The sequence below is a fragment of the Neodiprion fabricii genome, chromosome 2 (genome assembly GCF_021155785.1).
Source record: "Neodiprion fabricii isolate iyNeoFabr1 chromosome 2, iyNeoFabr1.1, whole genome shotgun sequence".
Lineage (NCBI taxonomy): Eukaryota > Metazoa > Arthropoda > Insecta > Hymenoptera > Diprionidae > Neodiprion > Neodiprion fabricii.
Genome location: NC_060240.1, coordinates 22,688,145 through 22,707,995, shown reverse-complemented (window position 1 = coordinate 22,707,995; position 19,851 = coordinate 22,688,145). Strand labels below are relative to the sequence as shown.

At 34.8% G+C, this 19,851-nt stretch overlaps 5 protein-coding genes across 8 annotated transcripts in view; 2 read left to right on the top strand and 3 right to left on the bottom strand.

Moving 5' to 3' along the window:
• Positions 1–2,713: 2,713 nt before the first annotated feature.
• On the top strand, positions 2,714–5,125 carry LOC124175498. The gene is made up of 3 exons (XM_046555831.1): positions 2,714–2,996; positions 3,108–3,182; positions 3,262–5,125. Exons 1-3 carry the CDS (start codon positions 2,882–2,884, stop codon positions 3,918–3,920), a joined length of 849 nt encoding a protein of 282 aa, XP_046411787.1. The 5' UTR covers positions 2,714–2,881; the 3' UTR covers positions 3,921–5,125.
• LOC124175488 (equilibrative nucleoside transporter 4) overlaps positions 4,640–19,851 on the bottom strand; it is a 76,590-nt gene continuing 61,378 nt past the window's right edge. Inside the window, exons 12-15 of the transcript XR_006869172.1 lie at positions 6,029–6,384; positions 5,793–5,935; positions 5,544–5,724; positions 4,640–5,384 (exon numbers count right to left, since the gene is read on the bottom strand). The gene's annotated coding sequence lies outside the window, so the exon portion shown is untranslated. The remainder of the gene's footprint in view (positions 5,385–5,543; positions 5,725–5,792; positions 5,936–6,028; positions 6,385–19,851) is intronic.
• Positions 4,755–6,199, bottom strand: LOC124175601 (putative nuclease HARBI1). The gene is made up of 4 exons (XM_046556002.1): positions 6,029–6,199; positions 5,793–5,935; positions 5,544–5,724; positions 4,755–5,384 (listed from the first exon to the last, which is right to left on the bottom strand). Exons 1-4 carry the CDS (start codon positions 6,197–6,199, stop codon positions 4,755–4,757), a joined length of 1,125 nt encoding a protein of 374 aa, XP_046411958.1.
• LOC124175494 (hydroxysteroid dehydrogenase-like protein 2) lies at positions 7,502–13,965 on the top strand. Its single transcript, XM_046555821.1, has 8 exons — positions 7,502–7,750; positions 9,469–9,632; positions 10,249–10,462; positions 10,555–10,760; positions 10,869–11,066; positions 11,658–11,894; positions 13,163–13,291; positions 13,443–13,965. Exons 1-8 carry the CDS (start codon positions 7,734–7,736, stop codon positions 13,553–13,555), a joined length of 1,278 nt encoding a protein of 425 aa, XP_046411777.1. The 5' UTR covers positions 7,502–7,733; the 3' UTR covers positions 13,556–13,965.
• LOC124175499 (S-adenosylmethionine mitochondrial carrier protein-like) lies at positions 13,629–19,801 on the bottom strand. 4 transcript variants are annotated; one of them, XR_006869175.1, is made up of 7 exons: positions 19,446–19,799; positions 18,950–19,106; positions 18,741–18,850; positions 15,658–15,898; positions 15,426–15,564; positions 14,958–15,245; positions 13,629–14,881 (listed from the first exon to the last, which is right to left on the bottom strand). XR_006869175.1 is itself a non-coding variant. In XM_046555832.1 (6 exons), the coding sequence occupies exons 1-6, from the start codon at positions 19,488–19,490 to the stop codon at positions 15,113–15,115; spliced, it is 825 nt and encodes a 274-aa protein (XP_046411788.1). In that variant the 5' UTR covers positions 19,491–19,799; the 3' UTR covers positions 13,629–15,112. The 4 variants fall into 4 exon arrangements, 2 of the variants coding, with proteins under 2 accessions (XP_046411788.1, XP_046411789.1); XR_006869176.1 differs by having other exon boundaries at positions 13,629–14,828; XM_046555832.1 differs by having other exon boundaries at positions 13,629–15,245.

The window sequence follows — 19,851 nt, the reverse complement described above, 5'->3', positions numbered from 1 at the left end:
GATGCTTTGTTACGTTGATGTTACTAACTTCAGCCTCATGTGATTTTCTGCACACTTGCTTATTTAATCCTGACTGTCATTGTATTGATTACATTCAAGTTATTCACAATTTTCACAGGTGATGTGGTTTAAAAAATAAAAAACCATCGTTAGCAATCTCTCAAATTTTACTTGCTGAAATCAAGAAAATGGTTTAATGAATTTGCATGTATCAAGCCTAGGTGATAAACTTGTATCAATTATATAAGTTATTCAAAATATGCTTGCTAAATTGAAGACTTGGACTTAAAGAATTTAGTTATATATTTTAATATTTTCAGTGAAATAAGTACAATGTAACGGTAACTTAATATTTATATTCACTACAAGGCACAAATCGTCCTCAAATTAATACTGCAAGCTTGAAATGATCAATTACCCGGATAAAATGATCATTTGCTATGCTAACTCGTCCAGCTAAACAACTTTTTATAACCTTGTGAACTTGAAATCTGCAGCATTAATATAATATGTATCTGCAGTTTTCGCAAAACTTCTTCACTGTATACAAGAGTTTTCTTGAGATTTAGTATGAATGATAAATTTGTAAATTAAGTTTGAGAAAATTTGGTTAAAAAAATTGGTATGCTGTAGGTTAGGTACATTTTTATTCAAATAAATGCTTGGAACTTCAGTCCACTAATGTAATATAGATTCACTACCTCTATTTTGAAAGTACTAGTAAATTAGGTGAATTAATATCACGGTCTTACATACGCCACGGTTGAAGTCAGTACACTACATACAGTTACATACACTACATTCAAGTTGTATTTCGAATAAACGAAACACGTGTTTGAAATATGACTATTTCACTTTTGATTGATTTCTGATATTATGAATGATCGAATCAATTTCTAGCACACACCCTTATTCGACAACCTATTGCAAAACATTACTACCTGAATCGAGCTGGGTGATAAAGTAACCAAACAAGGATCAGTAGAACTTCTGAGTTTTCCCCCACGTATATTGGTACTACAATATTTTCGCGGCGCACTCTCGAGAAGCAAATTTCCATTTGTTATTATTGTTATGATAAACGCTACCCACTTTAGGCCGTGTTCGTAACTTGACTGACAGTAGTGAAAATTCCCTAGGACAGAGTCAGAGCTATCCACGAACTTGGAAGCGCAAAAGAGATGAAAGATTGCTGACAGTACCGCGCGCCTCAGGCCGAGGAGCAAACAAAAAAGAGTATGCGGCGTGCAGCCGGCAGTGTAAACGATGCTCACCCAACATCGTGGGTTGAAAAATTATTAGCTATGAGAGCTTTCCAGCAAGGAGACACAGGGTATGTTCCGATATACACTGCGAGCACTGTTCAGTGCTCTTACTGGGGAGAAATTCGTTCCGTTATAGACGGACAGTATACAGTCGCAGTATCCTAGGGAAATATATGACGTCATAAATCGTCGCCATTTTTCTACTGTGAACACTGGTGCTTTCGAGGTAAGGTGCTCTCAGTGCTTTGATCACGTGATCAACAGCGTTCAGAAATTTAACAGCTTCCACTATTGATAATTATTATTATTGAATATTGTCATTTAAAAATACCGGCCGTTAAAAACAAAAATGGAAGATTTGAATAAATTGTGTTTATTGCAATGTGAAACAAATATTATGTATGAAATGAAAGTAACGCCAAAAAATGTCGATCACAGTATACTGTACTGCATTCCGTTTTAAGCAGTAACCAGTATAGCTAACTATAAAGGAACGGCTTCGCAGTATACTAAATTGACGACACACCTCACAGTGCTCGCAGTGTATATCGGAACATACCCACAGTGTGACACTGTGTTACACGGTCGAACACTGTGCCTTGGTGCTTGTTGGAACGCTTTGAGGTTCTTAATTCAGTCACTAGAGTCCGCTCATGCATTATACGAAAAATCTAGGATCATTGAGCGCTCCAGGAAAAAAAAACATTTGTGAAACGCGTGTAGATTATCATTACATTTAATAAGTAAATATAAACAATACCATGCGTTGAAAATAAAATCTCTAACTAAAAAATTGGCAGCAATGAATCCGACACAGTGTCCAGCAATACTCCGCGGCTGTGCCCGACTGTGTCGTTCTGTGTCGTTGTTGGAAAGCACCATGTTCGACACAGTGTCGCTCTGTGTCACTCTGTGTCGTTGCTGGAAAGCTCCCTATATCTAGAGGGTCAGATCCAATTTTTTGTACGATAATCATCGGAGCTTACCATACACATCTTTTTTATCGTTATCTGCACCGAATTGTTCCCCAGTTGGCATGTCAGCAATTCAGAATTTCTAATAAGTTCCATGATTACGCCCCTTGTCCTTGTATAGATATTCACAGTGTAGAATGCTAGAACCTAGGGCTAGAACCAGTGAAATATAATAATATTGAAACGCGCACCGTGTACAAAAGACCGCGCCGCCAGTCTATCCCCACTATCTATATATATGTGCACCCATAGCTAGGTTAAACAAAGATGGAAATATTCTCCTCGTTAGCGAACGAGAAATGGAGTACTCCCTTGCCTATCTCTTTCATTGCCAATCAAAAACGAGTATCTCAGAAGAACACAATGCACCCAATTTTCTATCTTTCTCGAAGAGACTCTTAGCGTTTTCGAGTGAACACTCCAGATCCCCTCTCAGAACGCTCTGAGAGCAGTTCCCCCACTCTTGGAATTCTGTCCGAGCGATCTCGGAGTGATCTCGCCACGGTCTTACATATTACGTATATGTCTTACATACGGCCATTTTGTTATCTCAAGCATCATATTTTTCTGTTTTTCATAAGAATTTGATATTGATACTGTACATCAAAATTAACAGTGGATATCCAATAAAAAAAACACAACATGAGCGAACAAAAAAAAAAGAAACTTCCATTTGTGTTCAGGAGGATTGTGTTAGATGACGACGAGGCAGGTATTGAAACAGATGCCGGCGTGTTATGCGAGGTTATGATAAATGGTAAGAGGGTACAAAAATGTATTTCTTTTTATGAAATTTGCAGAATACTATAAAATGATAAATTTATTAATGCAATTCATGACCATTACACTCATTTATTCTTGCCCATAGGTACAAAAAACATCTCATATGTTCCCAAAAGTTTTCTGTCAAGCCTGGGTATTGAACTGCCTAAGAACTTGCACGGTGAGTTTTTGGAAAACTGTAAAAAAATTTTTACCTTATAACGATGACAAATACATGAATGACAGTCGTTTTTTTATAGATAAAGAAAATTGCTCGTCCAAAACAGTTGATACTTCCGGGGATAACCTAGAACGTGACGTTAGTATACAAGCATCTGGCAGCACGACTGCTATTCGGACTGTTTCGCATGTATTGCTGCCAACGTTCAATAGCTCCAATGCTACTGTGAAGTGGGATGACCATGATACCAAAATGATGCTCGATCTGTACGCCGAAAACTTGAACCACGTTGGACCATTCAAAAAGTTCAAAACAAAAAAAAAGATGTGGGAACACATTGCGGTTGACATTTCAACAACCTTCAGTAAATATGTAAATGGTCAACAATGCGAGTCACGATTTAAAACTGTAAGGAATCGTAAAGGTTTAGCTGTTACTCATAACAAGCAGTCAGGCAACGACGCGAAGGTTGTGCCGTACCAGCAGGAAATGGACAACATCAGAAGTATAGACGACAGTGTTCAGCCTGAAGTTCTTGTGTCTGTGGGTAACACCCGCGTATTGAAACAAAAACGAAAAGAAGATGCTGCAAGAGGTGGAACTAAAAAAAAAAAACAAGATCCTCTGCTCGCTATGTATGTTGAATTGCAAGAAAAAAAAGAAGAAAACAAAGAACGTCGGCATCAAGAGAAAATGAAAATCTTCACGGAATATTGTCTGAAGAAGCAAAGTGAATAAAACTGATATTTATAGAAAATTAACTGGTTGCACTGGCGTGCACCAAGTGCAGTTTCATCCTTTTCTGCCATAGACTTTTGAAAAATATGATGATATACTCTGTGTGCACCAGTGCAACCAGTCGAATTAGCTATTATAATATTACGTATGATCATCACATTAATATTATATTTTTTTGTTATATCCTTCAAATTTATTTGTTATATTATTAGTTCAAACTTAAAAAATGTGATATTTACTCCCAACCTGTTAAAATAAGTCTCATCCAAAGTATCACAAACAAATATCACTGGATACATTATCAATTCGCACTTTAAAAAATATCCAAAAAAGGGCCAAGCTCAAATTAAATTGCAGGAATTGCAGTGATACTTGTTTGCGGTATTTTGATTTTGAACATTAAGAGATGTGGCCCCGACAAATATTCGAACCGAGCTTTGTTGCACGACAAACTTACTTCAGGTTAGAATAATCAAACCAGTGAGATTATTTATCGGTATCATGTCACGTCAATGTTGTGATAATGTATCCTGTGATATTTGTTTGTGATGTTTTCTTATCATTCGTTATAATGTTTGATAAGGTTAATTTTTTAGTCAAAAAATATAAGCAACGACAAGGTTTTATAAAATGTATTTTTATTTCTGTTAATTAACTCCACATCATAATTTTTCAACCATCAATTTTAATAATTTTTCATCTTTAATGATCTAGACCTCAACATTTTCGGTAGGTGAATATTTTATGCAGCATATCAGACATTACAGTAATTATTTTTTACAAATCTTATAAATTGACAAATGATGTACGTTACAAATCGCAGTGCTTCTATATTTACATGAATTGCCTGGACAGCAAATTGCGTTTCAATACACCTAAACGCCGAGCTTCATCGTTTATAATAAACTCTGCTTCAGGCTCAGGTTCTGCCATGTAATGTTCAATTCCATCCAAGAAGTCGTTTCTTTCGATACATAAATTATGCATCACGCAGCATGATAGTATAAATTTCGATGTCTTTAAAACACCCCACATATCTGTTCTTATTAGTTGCCTGAATCTTTGCTTTAAAAGCCCGAAAGCATTTTCGATTAAAACTCTTGTTGAACAGAATCGCCTGTTATATTCTCTTTGTTCATCTGTTAAATTTCCGTAATCCCGGATCGGTGTCATCAGATTTTCACATATCGGATAAGCAGAATCTCCGAGTATATGAAAATCTGGGCCCATTGATAGCACGGTAGGGCGAATAAATGACAAAGTAAATACTCTCGCGTCATGAATTTTTCCTGGTATTCCAGTAAACACATCAAGGAACTTCTTCTTCGCATCGCATATTCCTTGCAAAGTCAATGCCGTTGTATCGTGACGATTAACGTAGGTCGACTTAATTTTATGTGCGGGTGTACGGATGTTTATAAACGTACCATCAATGCATCCGCATACTCCTGGATATCCTGCAATCTGAAATTTATATGTATTGTGAAACTCGTTCTCGTTGCTGCCCCTAATTATACCTGGGTGAAAATATTCCCTAGAATCTGGAAAAAATTTTCCTGAATATTTCAGACCAATGCAGAGGAGATGTGTTTTAACATGTTAGTCAAATATTCGCTACCTTACCTCCTCAAATTCCTCACAAATGTCTTGTTTCTCCTGCAAGGTACGAGGAAATCTGATAACCAGTGGACCCAATTCATCTGTTAAATAAGTCGTTACACTTTCTATCATTGCGTGCGCTGTTGACAAACTCAAACCAAAGAGTTGAGCTACAATGCGGTAAACAGATTTGTTACCTGCAAACCTATTAAGTCAAAAAAATTAATAAGTCATCGCAAAATAAAAAACAAAGTATCATTAATTATCACTCACCATAAATAACATAGAATGTACTCTTCAGCAGTTTTTATTCTCACACCACCGAAAGGTGGTCCTTTGGGATAATGTTCGCTCTGTTCGAATAAAGCTATTAAATAATTGCAAGTTTCTCGCGACACTCTGAAATGACTTTTGAACTGTAAAAAAGAAAACAATTGTAGTTCAAGCATCCAACTTCCTTGGAATTCAATAGTTCAATAAATAAAGATATTGTGAGGTTATGTACGTACTTGTTTATCGTTATAGTGGTTAACAACGTCAGCGATGTAATTTTGGATGCGCGGAATTTTTCGTCTTCTATTGGCGATATTCCGCAATAACAAAATATCTTCTTCATCATCGGAATTCTCTGACGAAAATAACTCCTCGATTATTCGCACTTCATGAACTGGCTCTGCCATACTTGTTTTGCTCGAACCGCTCTGACCCCTGCTTTCCGAGCAGATTTTTGTTCATAGACCAATCAAAATTTAGTATTTCAACCGTCACTCGAACATGCGGTCGCTACACTCAACCTGCTCGGTTTTCACTCGAACACAAAACTCGCTCCTGGAGTGCTCTGAGAGCGTTCACTCGAAAACGCTATCTATCAGGCACCGCTGCACCCGCTACGTTATGGCGAGCGTTCCAGTCAGGGTATGGACACTCAACAGTTTTTGAGGCAAATTATTCGTCGGTGTGGACTGGGCTATAGCCAACATAATAACAGTTTTCACTAACAAAATTATAGGAATTTCATATTTTTTCCCACAATAGTTGGTACATGTTGATTACGACGACCTATGTTGATACTTACAAACAATAATCAAACCTCCTTCAAACAGTTTATCATTAACATTAACTTCATACAAGCCAATTATCAAATCTCCAGAGGACGCCTCGATATGTCAGTGATACCACTTAAACTTAATATATGGGAATTTTACATCTTATTGTTGTGGTATGGCCCTGGTCCACTGCGCTTGAATAAGGAGTGGAGGGGAGGTCTAAGTGTCCATACCCTGGTTCCAGTATTCCCATGATTCAGTGGATAGAATGCTTGTCTGTCATCTGTTACCGAAGCCCGATTCTTCCAATGTTAATCGAAGTTTAAAATGAGTCGAAGGAAACGGGCGCGAGTGTATGATTTTCCGTTCCTCAGCCAGAATATGCCATCTCTCTCACGCTTATACTCTTGCGCTCTCACTTATTGTTAGCTGATCGCCGTTCAAAGTGAGAGAGACAGGATGTACGCTGGTCAACAGCCTTCAGTCTTTCGAGTCTCCCATTGAGATGCTCCGTCAAGGGATGTCAAGGGATGCGTTTTGATATTAGCGCTAGTGCCGACAGCAATCATTTATCTCTTTTGCGCTGCCGAGTTCGTGCTTAGCTTCGCCTTTTTTCTAGAGAGTTTTTATCGTTGCCAGCTAATTTCGGAACGCAACGCAGGCATATAAGCACGATAAGCATTATGGGCTATAAATACCTATATAATCTCAATGCTTTTCTACTAGAAAAAATCATTGATTATTGGTAAGAACCAAAGGATAAATGTTTTAACTTGGTAAATTTATTTCACGTTAAGAAAAAGTATGGTTATGTTGTACGTTATCCGTAATAATGTACGATAATTAGTACGATAAAACTTGTTACCAACATACGATAATTGCACGATAATTTTGCTCAGCCGAATACAATATTATTCGCCTGGGCATCTGGTAACGTTAATCTTCTTGCCCGTAGGACGTAACGTCCGTGCGTATTATACACCCGTTGAATATGTAATCAAAGATTGTAGTGGACCTTTGGAATTGACATAATCGGAAATTCTAATTGAATACGTATCAAGTATTCAGAGCCGGAGCCGTTGCTTCATTCAACTTGGGTCGAAACAATTGCTAGGAGTAATCGAGAAGTACACATTACATTCTGCCAAAGTTGACAATCTACGAAAAAATGATTACTAATACGGGGTAAGTAGTCAAACTACAACCATTTTCGACCTGTTTATGATTCGAATTACGATTTCGTTGCAATGAAAACTGATGTAGTAAATAACTGTATGTATTCGTCATTTTTATTTGGTAATAAAATAATTTGCAGACCATTTCTGATTTTCGTAGATAACTAAGTATTATAATTACCTTCAAATTTTGTTATATAGATTTCAGAAATTTTTTTTTACATACATTCCATAAGGTCCATAATTTCAAGGCAATGATTTCATACCACCTTAAACAAAAATATAGTCATGCAACTCGAACTCGGGACATTCACAATCATTTTATTACTATTGTTTGGAATCGTTGAAGTAAATTACTCATTACTTTAGCTTGAGTGTTTGTTACTGGGACTACAATACAAAGTTCAAGTACTAGGCACATTCATTGCATCAGTCGCGTTTTCAGTCTAAAAAGACATATTAATATTTCCTAACAGTCTCACGCATAAAACCAGATGAATTAGTACCAGTAGGAGGTACTTTTTAAATTAAGGTCTGAACTGCGGATATTGTGCCACTTATAAAGACTGAATGAATTGATCAAGTTTTAAATTGAATTATGAGTATGTGTTATTCCTTATCAGTAAATCTTCTACCCACTTGACTTGAAGAATTGTTCAAGAAAAATCTTAATTGTTCCAAGGTGCATTTTTGACCAATAAACTTATGTATTACTGCTGTTCTTACTTCGAAATAATGATCATGCAAACATCAAGATTAGTCAGATTACTTAATCACAATCATTCTGATCCAGTAGGACATCTTTTAAACTGGTTATTTATAAATTGCTTGTTTATGAGATTAGATAAGCATTTAAAACATCTCGATAGACTCTAACTAATTTCTAACGAGCTGTTGCACATTTTCCTTTGATTTATTAATCGTATTGGCGTATACAAGGTGACTTTCATTATAATTTCTTATCTGCTTAGTAAACACTGAAAAACAAAACAATGACAAACATTTGTGTTGCAAAATGAAGCATTGCAGTCTCTTAATGTTTTATTCAACATTGGAACATAAATAGACTTATACTATGTTGGAGATTTAAAACATTCGAATCTCTTTACACTCATACCTCGGTACACTTTCAAAATTTTTAATATAGAAACACGATAATAGAGGTCATTCTTGATTTCCTAATATCTTTTACTAAAATTTCGTGCGCTACAAAGTTCCCTATTCATTGATCAGCAGCTTTAGCTTTGAACGATGATAGATAAAAAAAATTTCTAATTCGAACAACAATCGATCTACTTCCTTGGTTAAGACTTTTAATCTGAACTTTTTCATGATTGTGAGTATATCGCAAAGTAAGTCAATTGTTACATTAGAAATGAATTGTGAAGGATGTAATGTTCCGGAGACAGGATTTGACGATAATAATACCGTTAGGTTCCACTTTATTCGTATATTTATTTTGACTTATACAAGTTTGACGGTCACAACTAGACTAAGGCCCAAATAGTGTTACTGTACAGTATGTATGTTAGTTTTGATCACAACAGGTGGCATTGTGTCTTGGCCTTGGTTATTGCATAAGAATTCACTCTAGAATTGTTTAATTATTTTGAAGGGCCGAACCGCTTCTGTTGATAAAAACAAACTTCTACAGTATAGCTAAATTTTTCCTACCATATGTCATGTATATATTGTATGTCATACATGAATCTTGCCTACTTTTCAAAGGAAACTCGCTGGGCGTACGATTTTTATCACGGGAGCATCGCGAGGCATTGGAAAACAAATTGCTCTGAAGGCAGCTCGAGATGGTGCCAATATTGTTGTTGCTGCAAAAACTGCTGATCCTCATCCAAAATTACCTGGAACCATTTATAGTGCTGCCAAAGAAAGTAAATATGTAATGTAAAAAGTATGTGCGTAAGAGATTTAATTTATAACACATACGAGTATACAATATATAATACATATAATGGTCATTTATTCGTTACCAAAGGCAAGACGCGGGTAAGGGAGAGCCGCTCAAGCAGGCGACAAGCAAAGTGATATAGTGTCAGTTGCATTATTACTAAATTATTACTTAAGCTTTAGGACTTGTCACGAATAGAATATCATTTGAATTATCTTTTTTCAATTAGTATACATTATATCGCTGCTACTTGTCGATAATTTAGCTCAAATTTTTTATTCTGTATTTTATTCATTCAGATTGTAGAACTAACCTGTAAAAAGTTTCCTAAGTGTATCCAACCGTATTTACTTCAACTTTGTGATAATGAAATATAAAATTCTGCATTATAGGATTTCCATTTGTTCCTCTTTGTTGTTACATCTTCTTATTATCACTTTCATAATGTGTTTTTACTATATATGTATTTTATTGAGAATGTTTGACATTTTTCCTCTAGAACTAACTGCTATAATAATTAAATTATTGTATTTTTACAGGAACAGTAGTAATTCAATGCTTGTAGACAGTACTAATATTTGAATAATTCAACTTTCCAGTCGAAGCTGCAGGTGGCAAAGCATTGCCGTGTGTAGTAGACGTCAGGGATGAAACACAGGTCATTTCGGCAGTAGAGAATGCAGTAAAAAAATTTGGTGGGATAGACGCTCTCATTAATAATGCCAGTGCTATTTCTCTGACGAGGACTTTGGACACAGATATGAAGCGATATGATTTAATGCACAACATCAATACAAGAGGAACATTTCTCGTGTAAGACTTGAATTCATTTGAATCAGATTTCAGATTTTTCGTTTATTGGATTCGAATTACAATAAAATGACAGTTTCATTTGTATAATTCAGATCTAAAATATGTCTTCCATATTTATTGAAGAGCCCAAATCCACATATTGTTAATATAAGCCCTCCACTTAACTTGGCGCCTCATTGGTTTGCTCCTCATGTTGCTTACACCATGGCCAAGTACGGTATGTCGATGTGCGTTCTTGGTATGGCGGAGGAATTCAAAGAAAATGGAGTTGCAGTAAATGCAGTATGGCCTAAGACAGGTACTTTCAAAATACAATTAATTGCAATTTGAGTTTCAGATTGATACGTGAAAAATTGCGAGCCAAATAACAGTTATTCATTTGTATAACTAATTCTGTTTATTTTAGCTATACATACTGCAGCTATTGAAATGCTGACTGGCCCGGATTCTAGTAATCACAGTCGAAAACCAGAAATTGTTGCCGACACTGTCTACAGTCTACTCTGCAGAGATTCACGGTCTGTAACAGGACAATTCTTTGTAGATGAAGATTATCTTAGAAATGAAGGTGTCACAGACTTCACACAATATGCGTGTAACCCAGGTGATTTATACCTTTCTGATAAATATTGTTTTTTACTGAATGTATGGTCTGAGAGTGCTCAAAAAATACATCTAAAACTTTTTCCATCTAATATTGTTAAACGTGTGGGATTACTAGGAGCAACTTGTGTTACAAAATTGTGAAACTGAATCAGTCCAGTAAAAGTTATCGAATTTAATAATTATACACAATGCACAGCTGTTTTACCATAATGAAACTGCAGTTGTAATAGCAGGAATCATGCAACCAATATGAAAGCATACAATATTTCATAGCTTCTGCACTCAAATGTCAATTTTTCCGTTTCAATTAGTGAAATGAATTTAGCAATATAAACAATATGTAAACATTTATTGGTGCTAATTGGTGCAACATTATACATTGTTTTTCTTTTCCTGACATGTATGATATAATGAATTTGACGAGCAGCTTTGATCATATTTCAATTGTGGTTAAAATTAATGTAATGTAGATATAAATGAGTGGTGCGCAACCTTGTTTCTTTGATATTTTAATTTAACATATGGACGAAAATAGTGTATCATATCAATAGTTATCTTCGTTTCATGTTATGCTATTTGACATTTTCAGAATACAAGGACAAGCTGATGCCAGATTTCTTCTTAGACATTGATCCAGTCACAATCTTAGGAACTTTTGCAAAAGGAGGCGCAACCAAAGCACTGAATGACCAAGCTGCCAGTAAAGATACCAAGGTGACTGACTCAGGCGGCGATAAAGTGCAGGAGATATTTACAGTTATACAAGCTAACCTTAGCAGTGAGCTAGTAAACAAGACTGGAGCAATTTTTCAATTTAACGTCAAAGGTAGACCGAAGTCAATTTTTCCATATAAACTTTTTTTTTTCATTAAAATATTATCCTTTGATGTAACGAATTCAAAGACTTAAAGTTAACACTGTAAAAGCTACCCTATTGCTATCTTTTTACCGGCATCTTAAACCATCGCTTAATAAGGACGTACCGTTTCTATGGATTGGTCAAAATAGTGTCGATACCAAAAATTATAATACGAAGATTTAATAGTATAATTGACGGTAGAGGGAAATTCGATTGGAACAACATCCATTCAGGATAAAAAAAAATGATATCGAAAGTTTCTACTCATAGTGCCTAATTATTTGTAACTTTATATTAAATTTAGCATTTTACAATTTCAAAGCTACATATTTATTGTTTGTCCAATTTTGATAAATCATTAGCTCATCACATAGTTCATTTTGTTTGCAACCCGTTTCCCATACAAACCGTCGAATAACGACATCATTATTCAACTGATCAGTTAATAAAAAGAAAATGGTGCAGTTCAAAGTGATGGGTTACAAATAATGAATATATGCTTTATTGGAAAAACTCAGACGATTTACAAGGAATTCGTCTCTAATTATATGAGCTATTATTCATTAAAATCAGAAAAATGATAGCCATTCATCGCTAAAAAAAAACGTTTAATAATGTCACTTTCGGAAAGTTGTAAATAATTGAGATCTATGATTTTCAGTATACGGTTTGTAAAAATGGTTTTGTGTTCTCAGGAAATGCTTTCAAATTGAACATAACATGACTAAATTCAGTAACACTTTCTAAATCTTTATATCGTAATTTATATCTTTATATCGTAATTACTGAAATATTCCCAACCATATTTCATGGATAAAATAGGCTGAATCAATCTCAAATGATGCAGGCTAGCGGGGGTCATATTCCATAATTGCTCGTAACTGAAGTATTTTCTTTCGCGTCCAAATTAAGCGGACACGTATATTTTATTATAGCCCAAATAAATTTTTCTCCGGTAGCCTGCATGACTTGAGATTGATTCAGCCAATATAGTATTATTTTAAATATCATTTGACATGTGTATCTGAGACTGCGTTCAATAATTGTTTTTCCAACATACTTGTGAAGGTAAACTCGTGCATAAGCAAAGTACTAGTTCCCGGACTTACAAGTAGCGCTAAAAACGTTAATTCATATACAAACCCATACGGTAATTGGGTTTTTGCAAACTCCTCAGTTTCAAAGGTTGAAAAGTCCCGTCATGTTTGATTCATTTTTTTCTTTCTGTTTAACAGGAGACGAAGCTAGCACATGGTTCATAGATCTGAAAAATGGTAAAGGCACAGCTGGCAAAGGTGAGCCTGGGCAACCAGCTGACGCTACATTAACTATGGACTCGAAAAACTTTTTTGCAATGTTTGGTGGTAAGTAATTCAACACCTAGTTGATTGCAATTGAAATACACGTTAATTTTTATTCACAATTAACCAAGCACCTAGATTTTCGTTGAATGCATCCTATGTTTGAATGATAATATATCAGAATTGTAAACTGAATGCAACTTTTCTATGGTAGGTAAACTGAAACCTGCAACAGCTTTTATGACCGGCAAGCTGAAGATTACTGGTAGTCTTCAGAAAGCAATGAAATTGGAAACTTTGATGAATAGATTAAAATCAAAGCTTTGAACGGAAAGAAAATGTTAATTGATTTTCATCATTATAGAAGAGGTGAACTGCCTAAATTTTTTTTCACCAAATGATCACCTGTAATTTGTGCGCGTGATCTCACAATTTATTTCCAAATAAAGTCAAGTAATGAGAGGATAAATCATGATTCATACAAATAAAAATGAATTCGAAAAGTAAAAAATAATAAAATAATAAAAAAATTCGAAAGTAAAGAATATAATCTATAATTAGATAAAGAAAGTGAAACGAAAACGTTTTTATATAAACAAATAAGCAAGGATTTAATTAAAAATATTTTAAATCATATCCTATAGAAATATGTATACATGATATATTTTTTTACACATCAACTGGAGTCAATTTATATATTTACAATCAATAAAGCATTATGTTGTGTTTGTTATTTACATATGCAGTGTGATTTGTTTTTGACGGCCTACACTGACTGTAACAATTTAATTGTCATCTGATGAATTATTTATTTCACGATGATGACGCGTAAACACATTAAACAAATTGCGTCAATTATTTATCAAAAGAATGCTGCACAACTTAACAGACTATTTAACTTGCAATATATATTATATAATATATATATATATATATATATATATATAAAGATTTTCATGAGCTGGCATAAATCATTATATCATATTCATTCGTCATACAATCATTCATATAAAATGCACCAATTGGCCTAGTACGTTGATTTTATTAATTGGCTTTAGTTCTATGAAATTCAAATTCTATTTTTTCGAGGACTCTAATTTAACTAAATGGGTGAAGCTAAGTTTAATAGAGCTTTCGAAGAAAAAATAATAAGTATACCATGAAACAAATCTTATATTATTATGTACTGAACTTAACTAAAGTGGCAACGAAGATTAACAGACAATAGCATAATCGATCTACAATTTGTTACCGTCGATGTCATTCGTTGATGAGCAATGTCCACAGGTCACGACGATCTGTGTTTATATGTGATAAATATTTCCAGAGGGTTTGATGAACAGTAGATCATTTTTAATTGTATTTAAAATTCATATTCAAATTTCGTTATGTCGACGATCAAATTAAGTTCAATTCAATAGTAATAAACGAGTAAATGGAAAATTTGTGTACAACTCTATGAGGAATATATAATGTAATCAACACCAAAGCGTCTCTGGTCAAAGTGAATTGCTTCTCTTACCTGGCTGGTCTACATTGCGGCCTCAACCCAACATCTAGTTTGACGCAGCGATATTTGAATTTCATAATTGGGTCAATCCTGAGCAATTTATTTCCTGATTAATATAAATCAAAGTTGGTAATTGACAAAAACTGCAATTTTCCCATAAGCCTCACAATAAAGTTTGTCTTGGTAAATCGTGTGTTGAGGGTATATATTATAATATACCTGATTTACTGAGAGTAGCGTGGATGTTCAACAAAATTGTATGGACAAAGGCATGGATGTTTCAGCGACGTGATTCTATGCATTCCCAAGAAATGTACAGAGGTGCTTCAATGTCACCGCATAATTTTTACCATCAACCGTGTTTACAAGTTCAATTATAGATTAGGTACTCTGGTTTTCGTTGAAAATAATTTTCCCATTATAACTTTTGTTTCCTCATAAATACCAAAGAATATGAAACCGCCAGCAGTTATCCAAACGACGCGTGGCGAAATACCAGCGAATAGCCTGAAATTTTTATCCAGAATTAGTATACAGTTGTTACCTTACACAAATAGTGGCGAATACACTTAAAAATAAAAGAATTTATTTGCAAGGAGTGAGCTAATATCGAACATTTGAATCTCATTAATATTTTCCGCACTTGTCACATTTCCTTATATTCAGGCAATAATAATTCATGATTACCCTTGCACTCCTTTTTCTCTGTACAATGCCCTAAGGACAAAGAAAATTTTCAACTCAGAACTACCAACTGTTACACTGGAAAGCATTATTCTAGTTTTTGCTACATCCAGTGGTGTAGTTACTGCTGCTGAGATGCCACCTAGAAATATAATTCGTTTTAATCCGGGAACATTTCATATGAAACAAATGAGGGGGGGATGTAATAATTTTCCACATTCAAAGGAGTATGTACCTGCAACCGCACCACACACGGCTCCCTCCCATGGTTTTAATTCCCTATCGACTTTGTGGCTCCAACTGTGTTTGAAATATTCCCACAGTGGAAATTGTAACAGGCTAAATGGAGTATCCCTCAAAACTGTACTCCAGTAGCCACGATACAGTAACTTTATACCAAGACGTTCTTTGCCAGATAGCAGAGCTTGATTCCTTTGTTTCACTACTTCAACTGGTACTCTTATTAAACAGGCTACCTGTAGTTTTATGGAATTTAACTATAAACATGTTATGACTTTATATGATGTCATCTAATTAGTGGCTTGATCAATTACGATAAAAGAAAGTTAGTGAATAAAGGAAAGACAAAAAATGTAACCAATCTCACTGTTCAAAATCTATGAGAAGGCACAAAAAGGAGGAAATTGAATTTATGTTAGTAGTGCTTTACTTTATTCTTTGCTATGCCCTAACACATCAATAACAGATGATGTAATTGAATTTTGTGATTATGCGGCATTCCATACCAACTGGAACTATGTCTGATACGTTCACAATTTTTGATTTTGTTCAAAAGTTTTTATGCAACTGTCCTAACTCTAAAATAGTAACCGGAATTTGTTCAGAATTTTTGTACACCCCGTAAATTATTTATAAATTAATTAATTTCAATTTATTGATTGCGTTGTAAAATACATTATATCATACATATATAGGCGTGTCTACTACCCCCAGTAATTAGTAGTGAATAATTAGCAATATAAAATGTGGCATTGCCGCACAGCAGCCCACCCATTGGTAAGTATGAAGATTGCATAAGTGCTGCAAGCACTTATCTGCAACCCCTTTATAACCCAAACTACCATAAGAGTTTAGATACTAGACAGTTATTGAACAAACATTATTAACTAAATATAAAAAAGTAAAATAGTAAGAAAAGAGTTCTCTATCACATCTCATATAATCCATCGCGTCTGTCAGATAAGGATTATTACCACTCTTATTGATATAGATATAGATATAGGTAACTGTTGATCTAGATAATAATATTGCCACTTATATTACTACATTATTATTCTCAGTGTCAAACCGGAAATGTTTTTACCACTACTTTCAGTACATTATTCCGTACGTTTTTGTTAGAATTCAATATTGATTCTCGCTGGTCTATTGTCATGCTGTTCATTATCCTCACCATAATGTATCCATAGGAGTGCTGGCCTATACTTTGTTTGCACCGGTTCTCCGTTATATTTCTATTTGCTGCAATCCTCATACTTCTGCTGCGGATTACCGGGCATTTAGTTATCCCTGACACTGCTCAATCGTACTGAAGCAAAATTTCTGCCCCACGTTCATTTGATTTCTTTTTGTACAGTACATCTGTGTGGTACAGTCTATCCTTTCATAACTGTTATAATCCAACATAACTATTATAATACAATTTTGAATAGACTGCAGCTTGTTTAGGACGTTATCCCTAGCACCTTCCAACCCGACAACCCCATACGAAAGTGTAGATTCAACGAGAGCGTATTATATTTGATATAATTATTTTGTATTTAGTATCTGTCGTAAACATGCTCAACATGGGAATTGCGTGAAAAGTGTTGGTTGATAACATTCCAAGGTATTTCGTTGAAACAGTGTTTGCCAGAGCAAAGCGGAGCAGTTACATACCCCCTGTCATATTGTTCTAGCTAATTCAGCAGCACGTCAGTGAAGTGTGTTGAACGCTTTGGCAAGGTCAACAAGTACAACAATTGCTCTCTTTCTCAAATTAAGCATTCCATATACACTGTCCGCGAGGTTAGCTGTGTCTGAACTGGTACATGCACCTTTGCGAAATCCATATTGGGCGTTGTTTAGTGCTCCTATATATTCTAGATAACTCATTAATCTCTTTGCTAGCCATTTTTCGAAAATTTTGGAAAGAATAGGCAATAACGATATCGGTCTGTAGTTGGCTAAAAATCACATTCTTTGCCAGCTTTGTGAATTGGAACAACTCCCGCTTTAAACTGCTTTGGGCAAACGCCTGTACAGAAATATTGATGAATTACATATGCTATTGAAGCACTCTTCTGAACTCTCGTTATCCATGTCTTTCGCCATCTTGCTTCATATCGACAACGATTTTAAGAACGGCCATCTTTGAAATTTTCAAAATTTCTATTTTTTATTCTAAACATTTGAAGACCAGTCCATGATGGAACGATTTTTTCTGTATATTTTGCTAGCATTTTCAATTTCTTTGGTCAACTAAAACATATTAAACGGTCTGATAATTCCCAAAAACATGTATTTTTCACTCCAATCATTTCTAGACTGGTTCAATCATGGAACAATGTGAAAAAACAATTTTTGACTACTTCTATCTTGCTCTATGATGGAACCGGTTTAGAAATGTTCGAAGTGAAACGTTTTGTCAAATTTTAGCAAATTTAGATATTTTTTTAGCAATTTTTAGTTCATCAAAAATCAAAAAAGCTAATAAAAAATAGAGAAAAAAAATCGTTCCATCATGGGACCGGTGTTGAAATGTTTGGGATAGAAAATACAATTTTTAAGAATTGTTTCAGCATTTCAAATATGGTCTTTTCTAAAATAGCTTTAAATATTTATAAATAATTGACTGGTAGAATAAAAATTATGAAAAAATTCAGCGTGCCGTTTTACAGTTGAGACAATAAAAATTTTTGAATAAAACCAGAAATGAAGAGGGTTAGACGTTGGTTGAGTGATTAGAATTCTCCTTACATATTTTGTGCTATTGATGTTTCAAACTTTGACCTTGCGTTTAATTGGTCTCAACAAAATAGTATTCCAAATTGACTACGTTGTCCCTTTTCACAGAACATAAAATCATGTGAAATTTTTTAAGCAATTCTAGTGAGGTTTAAGAAAAAAGCGTTTTTCAATTATTTGGTAATTCATGTAATATTATGAAGTTATTTTCTGTTTTTTTCTTTTTGTTCTGCTAATGCTTGACTATTGTTCATTGATGCAAGTGGTATAGAATCATTTGTATCCTGTTGGGAAATTTTTATCCTAACAGGAAATTTGTTTCCAATGGAAAGCCTTAATTACTGTCCTTACCATTTCACTGAAAGTGGCACCTCCCATGTAAATGAGAAAGTGATGCCTCTCATCAACTTTTGGTTTTAGGAATATTTTGACACTATCATAAGTCACGAAAAACAATGCAGCTGAAATATTTAACGATTAATCACTTTCTGTAGTAAGATTTTGTAATGGGCTTTGTAATAACCAACTTAAAATGTAATATAAGTCATTTAGGTAACTACCGGTTGGTGCTGAGCCAAGTATAACTGGTTTGATTCCATGATACAACCCCGTAAAACCACCTGATTGCAGGAATCCCCTCTGACTCTGCAGCCGAGTTTTTAAAGTATCTAGCGGGAATAACGCAACATCTACAAAAGTTCCTGCAGCACCGCCAGACTATAAGTAAGATGATGAAATATTAAGGAATTATTGAATGCTAAAATAGACAATTCAATAATAAAGGATGCCAAGGTAATGTAGGAAAAGTTTGCAGATCTCAGCAATGGTTAAATGGTATTGAACATAACACCAGATCTTACTGAATATTGTTGTCGATGCTATTAGAGAATGAAATGAAAAATTTGTGTGAAAAATTAAGTACAGTGATAAATGTGGTTATGAGCATCATATGTGCTTTCATGAGTGATTCTACAGTTCACGGAAGAGCAACAAACCCGGGTAATGTTGCTGATAACCAAATTCGACTGCACCTACGTAAATATATTGAACACTTACTACGAGCGAGGTAAGAAATGAGTTCTTAGAATTGGGAACCGTCATGTTTAGGCGAGGTAGCCGAACGGTAAGTCTCGGTATTCGTAACTAAATTCGCAACTACTAATCACTTAGGTTATGTCAGAGTGAAGGTGCCGGTTCATAAGTGCAAAGACGGTCGTGCCATCATGAGCACTAAATCGATTTTCGATTAAATGGAATTTTGTTTTCCCGATTAATCGAGTGTAACCGATTACTTTTCAAACTCCATGAATCGACCGACTCGATTATTTTGCTTCATAGTTGTGACGTCGGAACGGCACCTAGTGGAAATTTCCAGATGTTAGACACCGAAATCGTTTACACAGTTATAGTTAGACTCATGTAACATCCGACCGGAACGTCCGTATGTTTTATCGACTATTAT

Excerpts from the sequence above, each read along its gene's own strand:
- LOC124175498 (XM_046555831.1), top strand. The coding sequence starts at position 2,882 with ATGAGCGAACAAAAAAAAAAGAAACTTCCATTTGTGTTCAGGAGGATT. Across the intron at positions 2,997-3,107 it reads ATGCGAGGTTATGATAAATG|GTACAAAAAACATCTCATAT; the intron begins GTAAGAGGGTAC and ends TCTTGCCCATAG. Across the intron at positions 3,183-3,261 it reads ACTGCCTAAGAACTTGCACG|ATAAAGAAAATTGCTCGTCC; the intron begins GTGAGTTTTTGG and ends GTTTTTTTATAG.
- LOC124175601 (XM_046556002.1), bottom strand. The coding sequence starts at position 6,199 with ATGGCAGAGCCAGTTCATGAAGTGCGAATAATCGAGGAGTTATTTTCG. Across the intron at positions 5,725-5,792 it reads TACATTCTATGTTATTTATG|GTTTGCAGGTAACAAATCTG; the intron begins GTGAGTGATAAT and ends TTGACTTAATAG. Across the intron at positions 5,385-5,543 it reads TTTGTGAGGAATTTGAGGAG|ATTGCAGGATATCCAGGAGT; the intron begins GTAAGGTAGCGA and ends TATAAATTTCAG.
- LOC124175494 (XM_046555821.1), top strand. Across the intron at positions 9,633-10,248 it reads TTATAGTGCTGCCAAAGAAA|TCGAAGCTGCAGGTGGCAAA; the intron begins GTAAATATGTAA and ends TCAACTTTCCAG. Across the intron at positions 13,292-13,442 it reads CTTTTTTGCAATGTTTGGTG|GTAAACTGAAACCTGCAACA; the intron begins GTAAGTAATTCA and ends TTTCTATGGTAG.
- LOC124175499 (XM_046555832.1), bottom strand. The coding sequence starts at position 19,490 with ATGACGGTTCCCAATTCTAAGAACTCATTTCTTACCTCGCTCGTA. Across the intron at positions 15,899-18,740 it reads GTGCCACTTTCAGTGAAATG|GTAGCCTGTTTAATAAGAGT; the intron begins GTAAGGACAGTA and ends ATAAAACTACAG. Across the intron at positions 15,246-15,425 it reads AGAGAAAAAGGAGTGCAAGG|GCTATTCGCTGGTATTTCGC; the intron begins GTAATCATGAAT and ends TAAAAATTTCAG.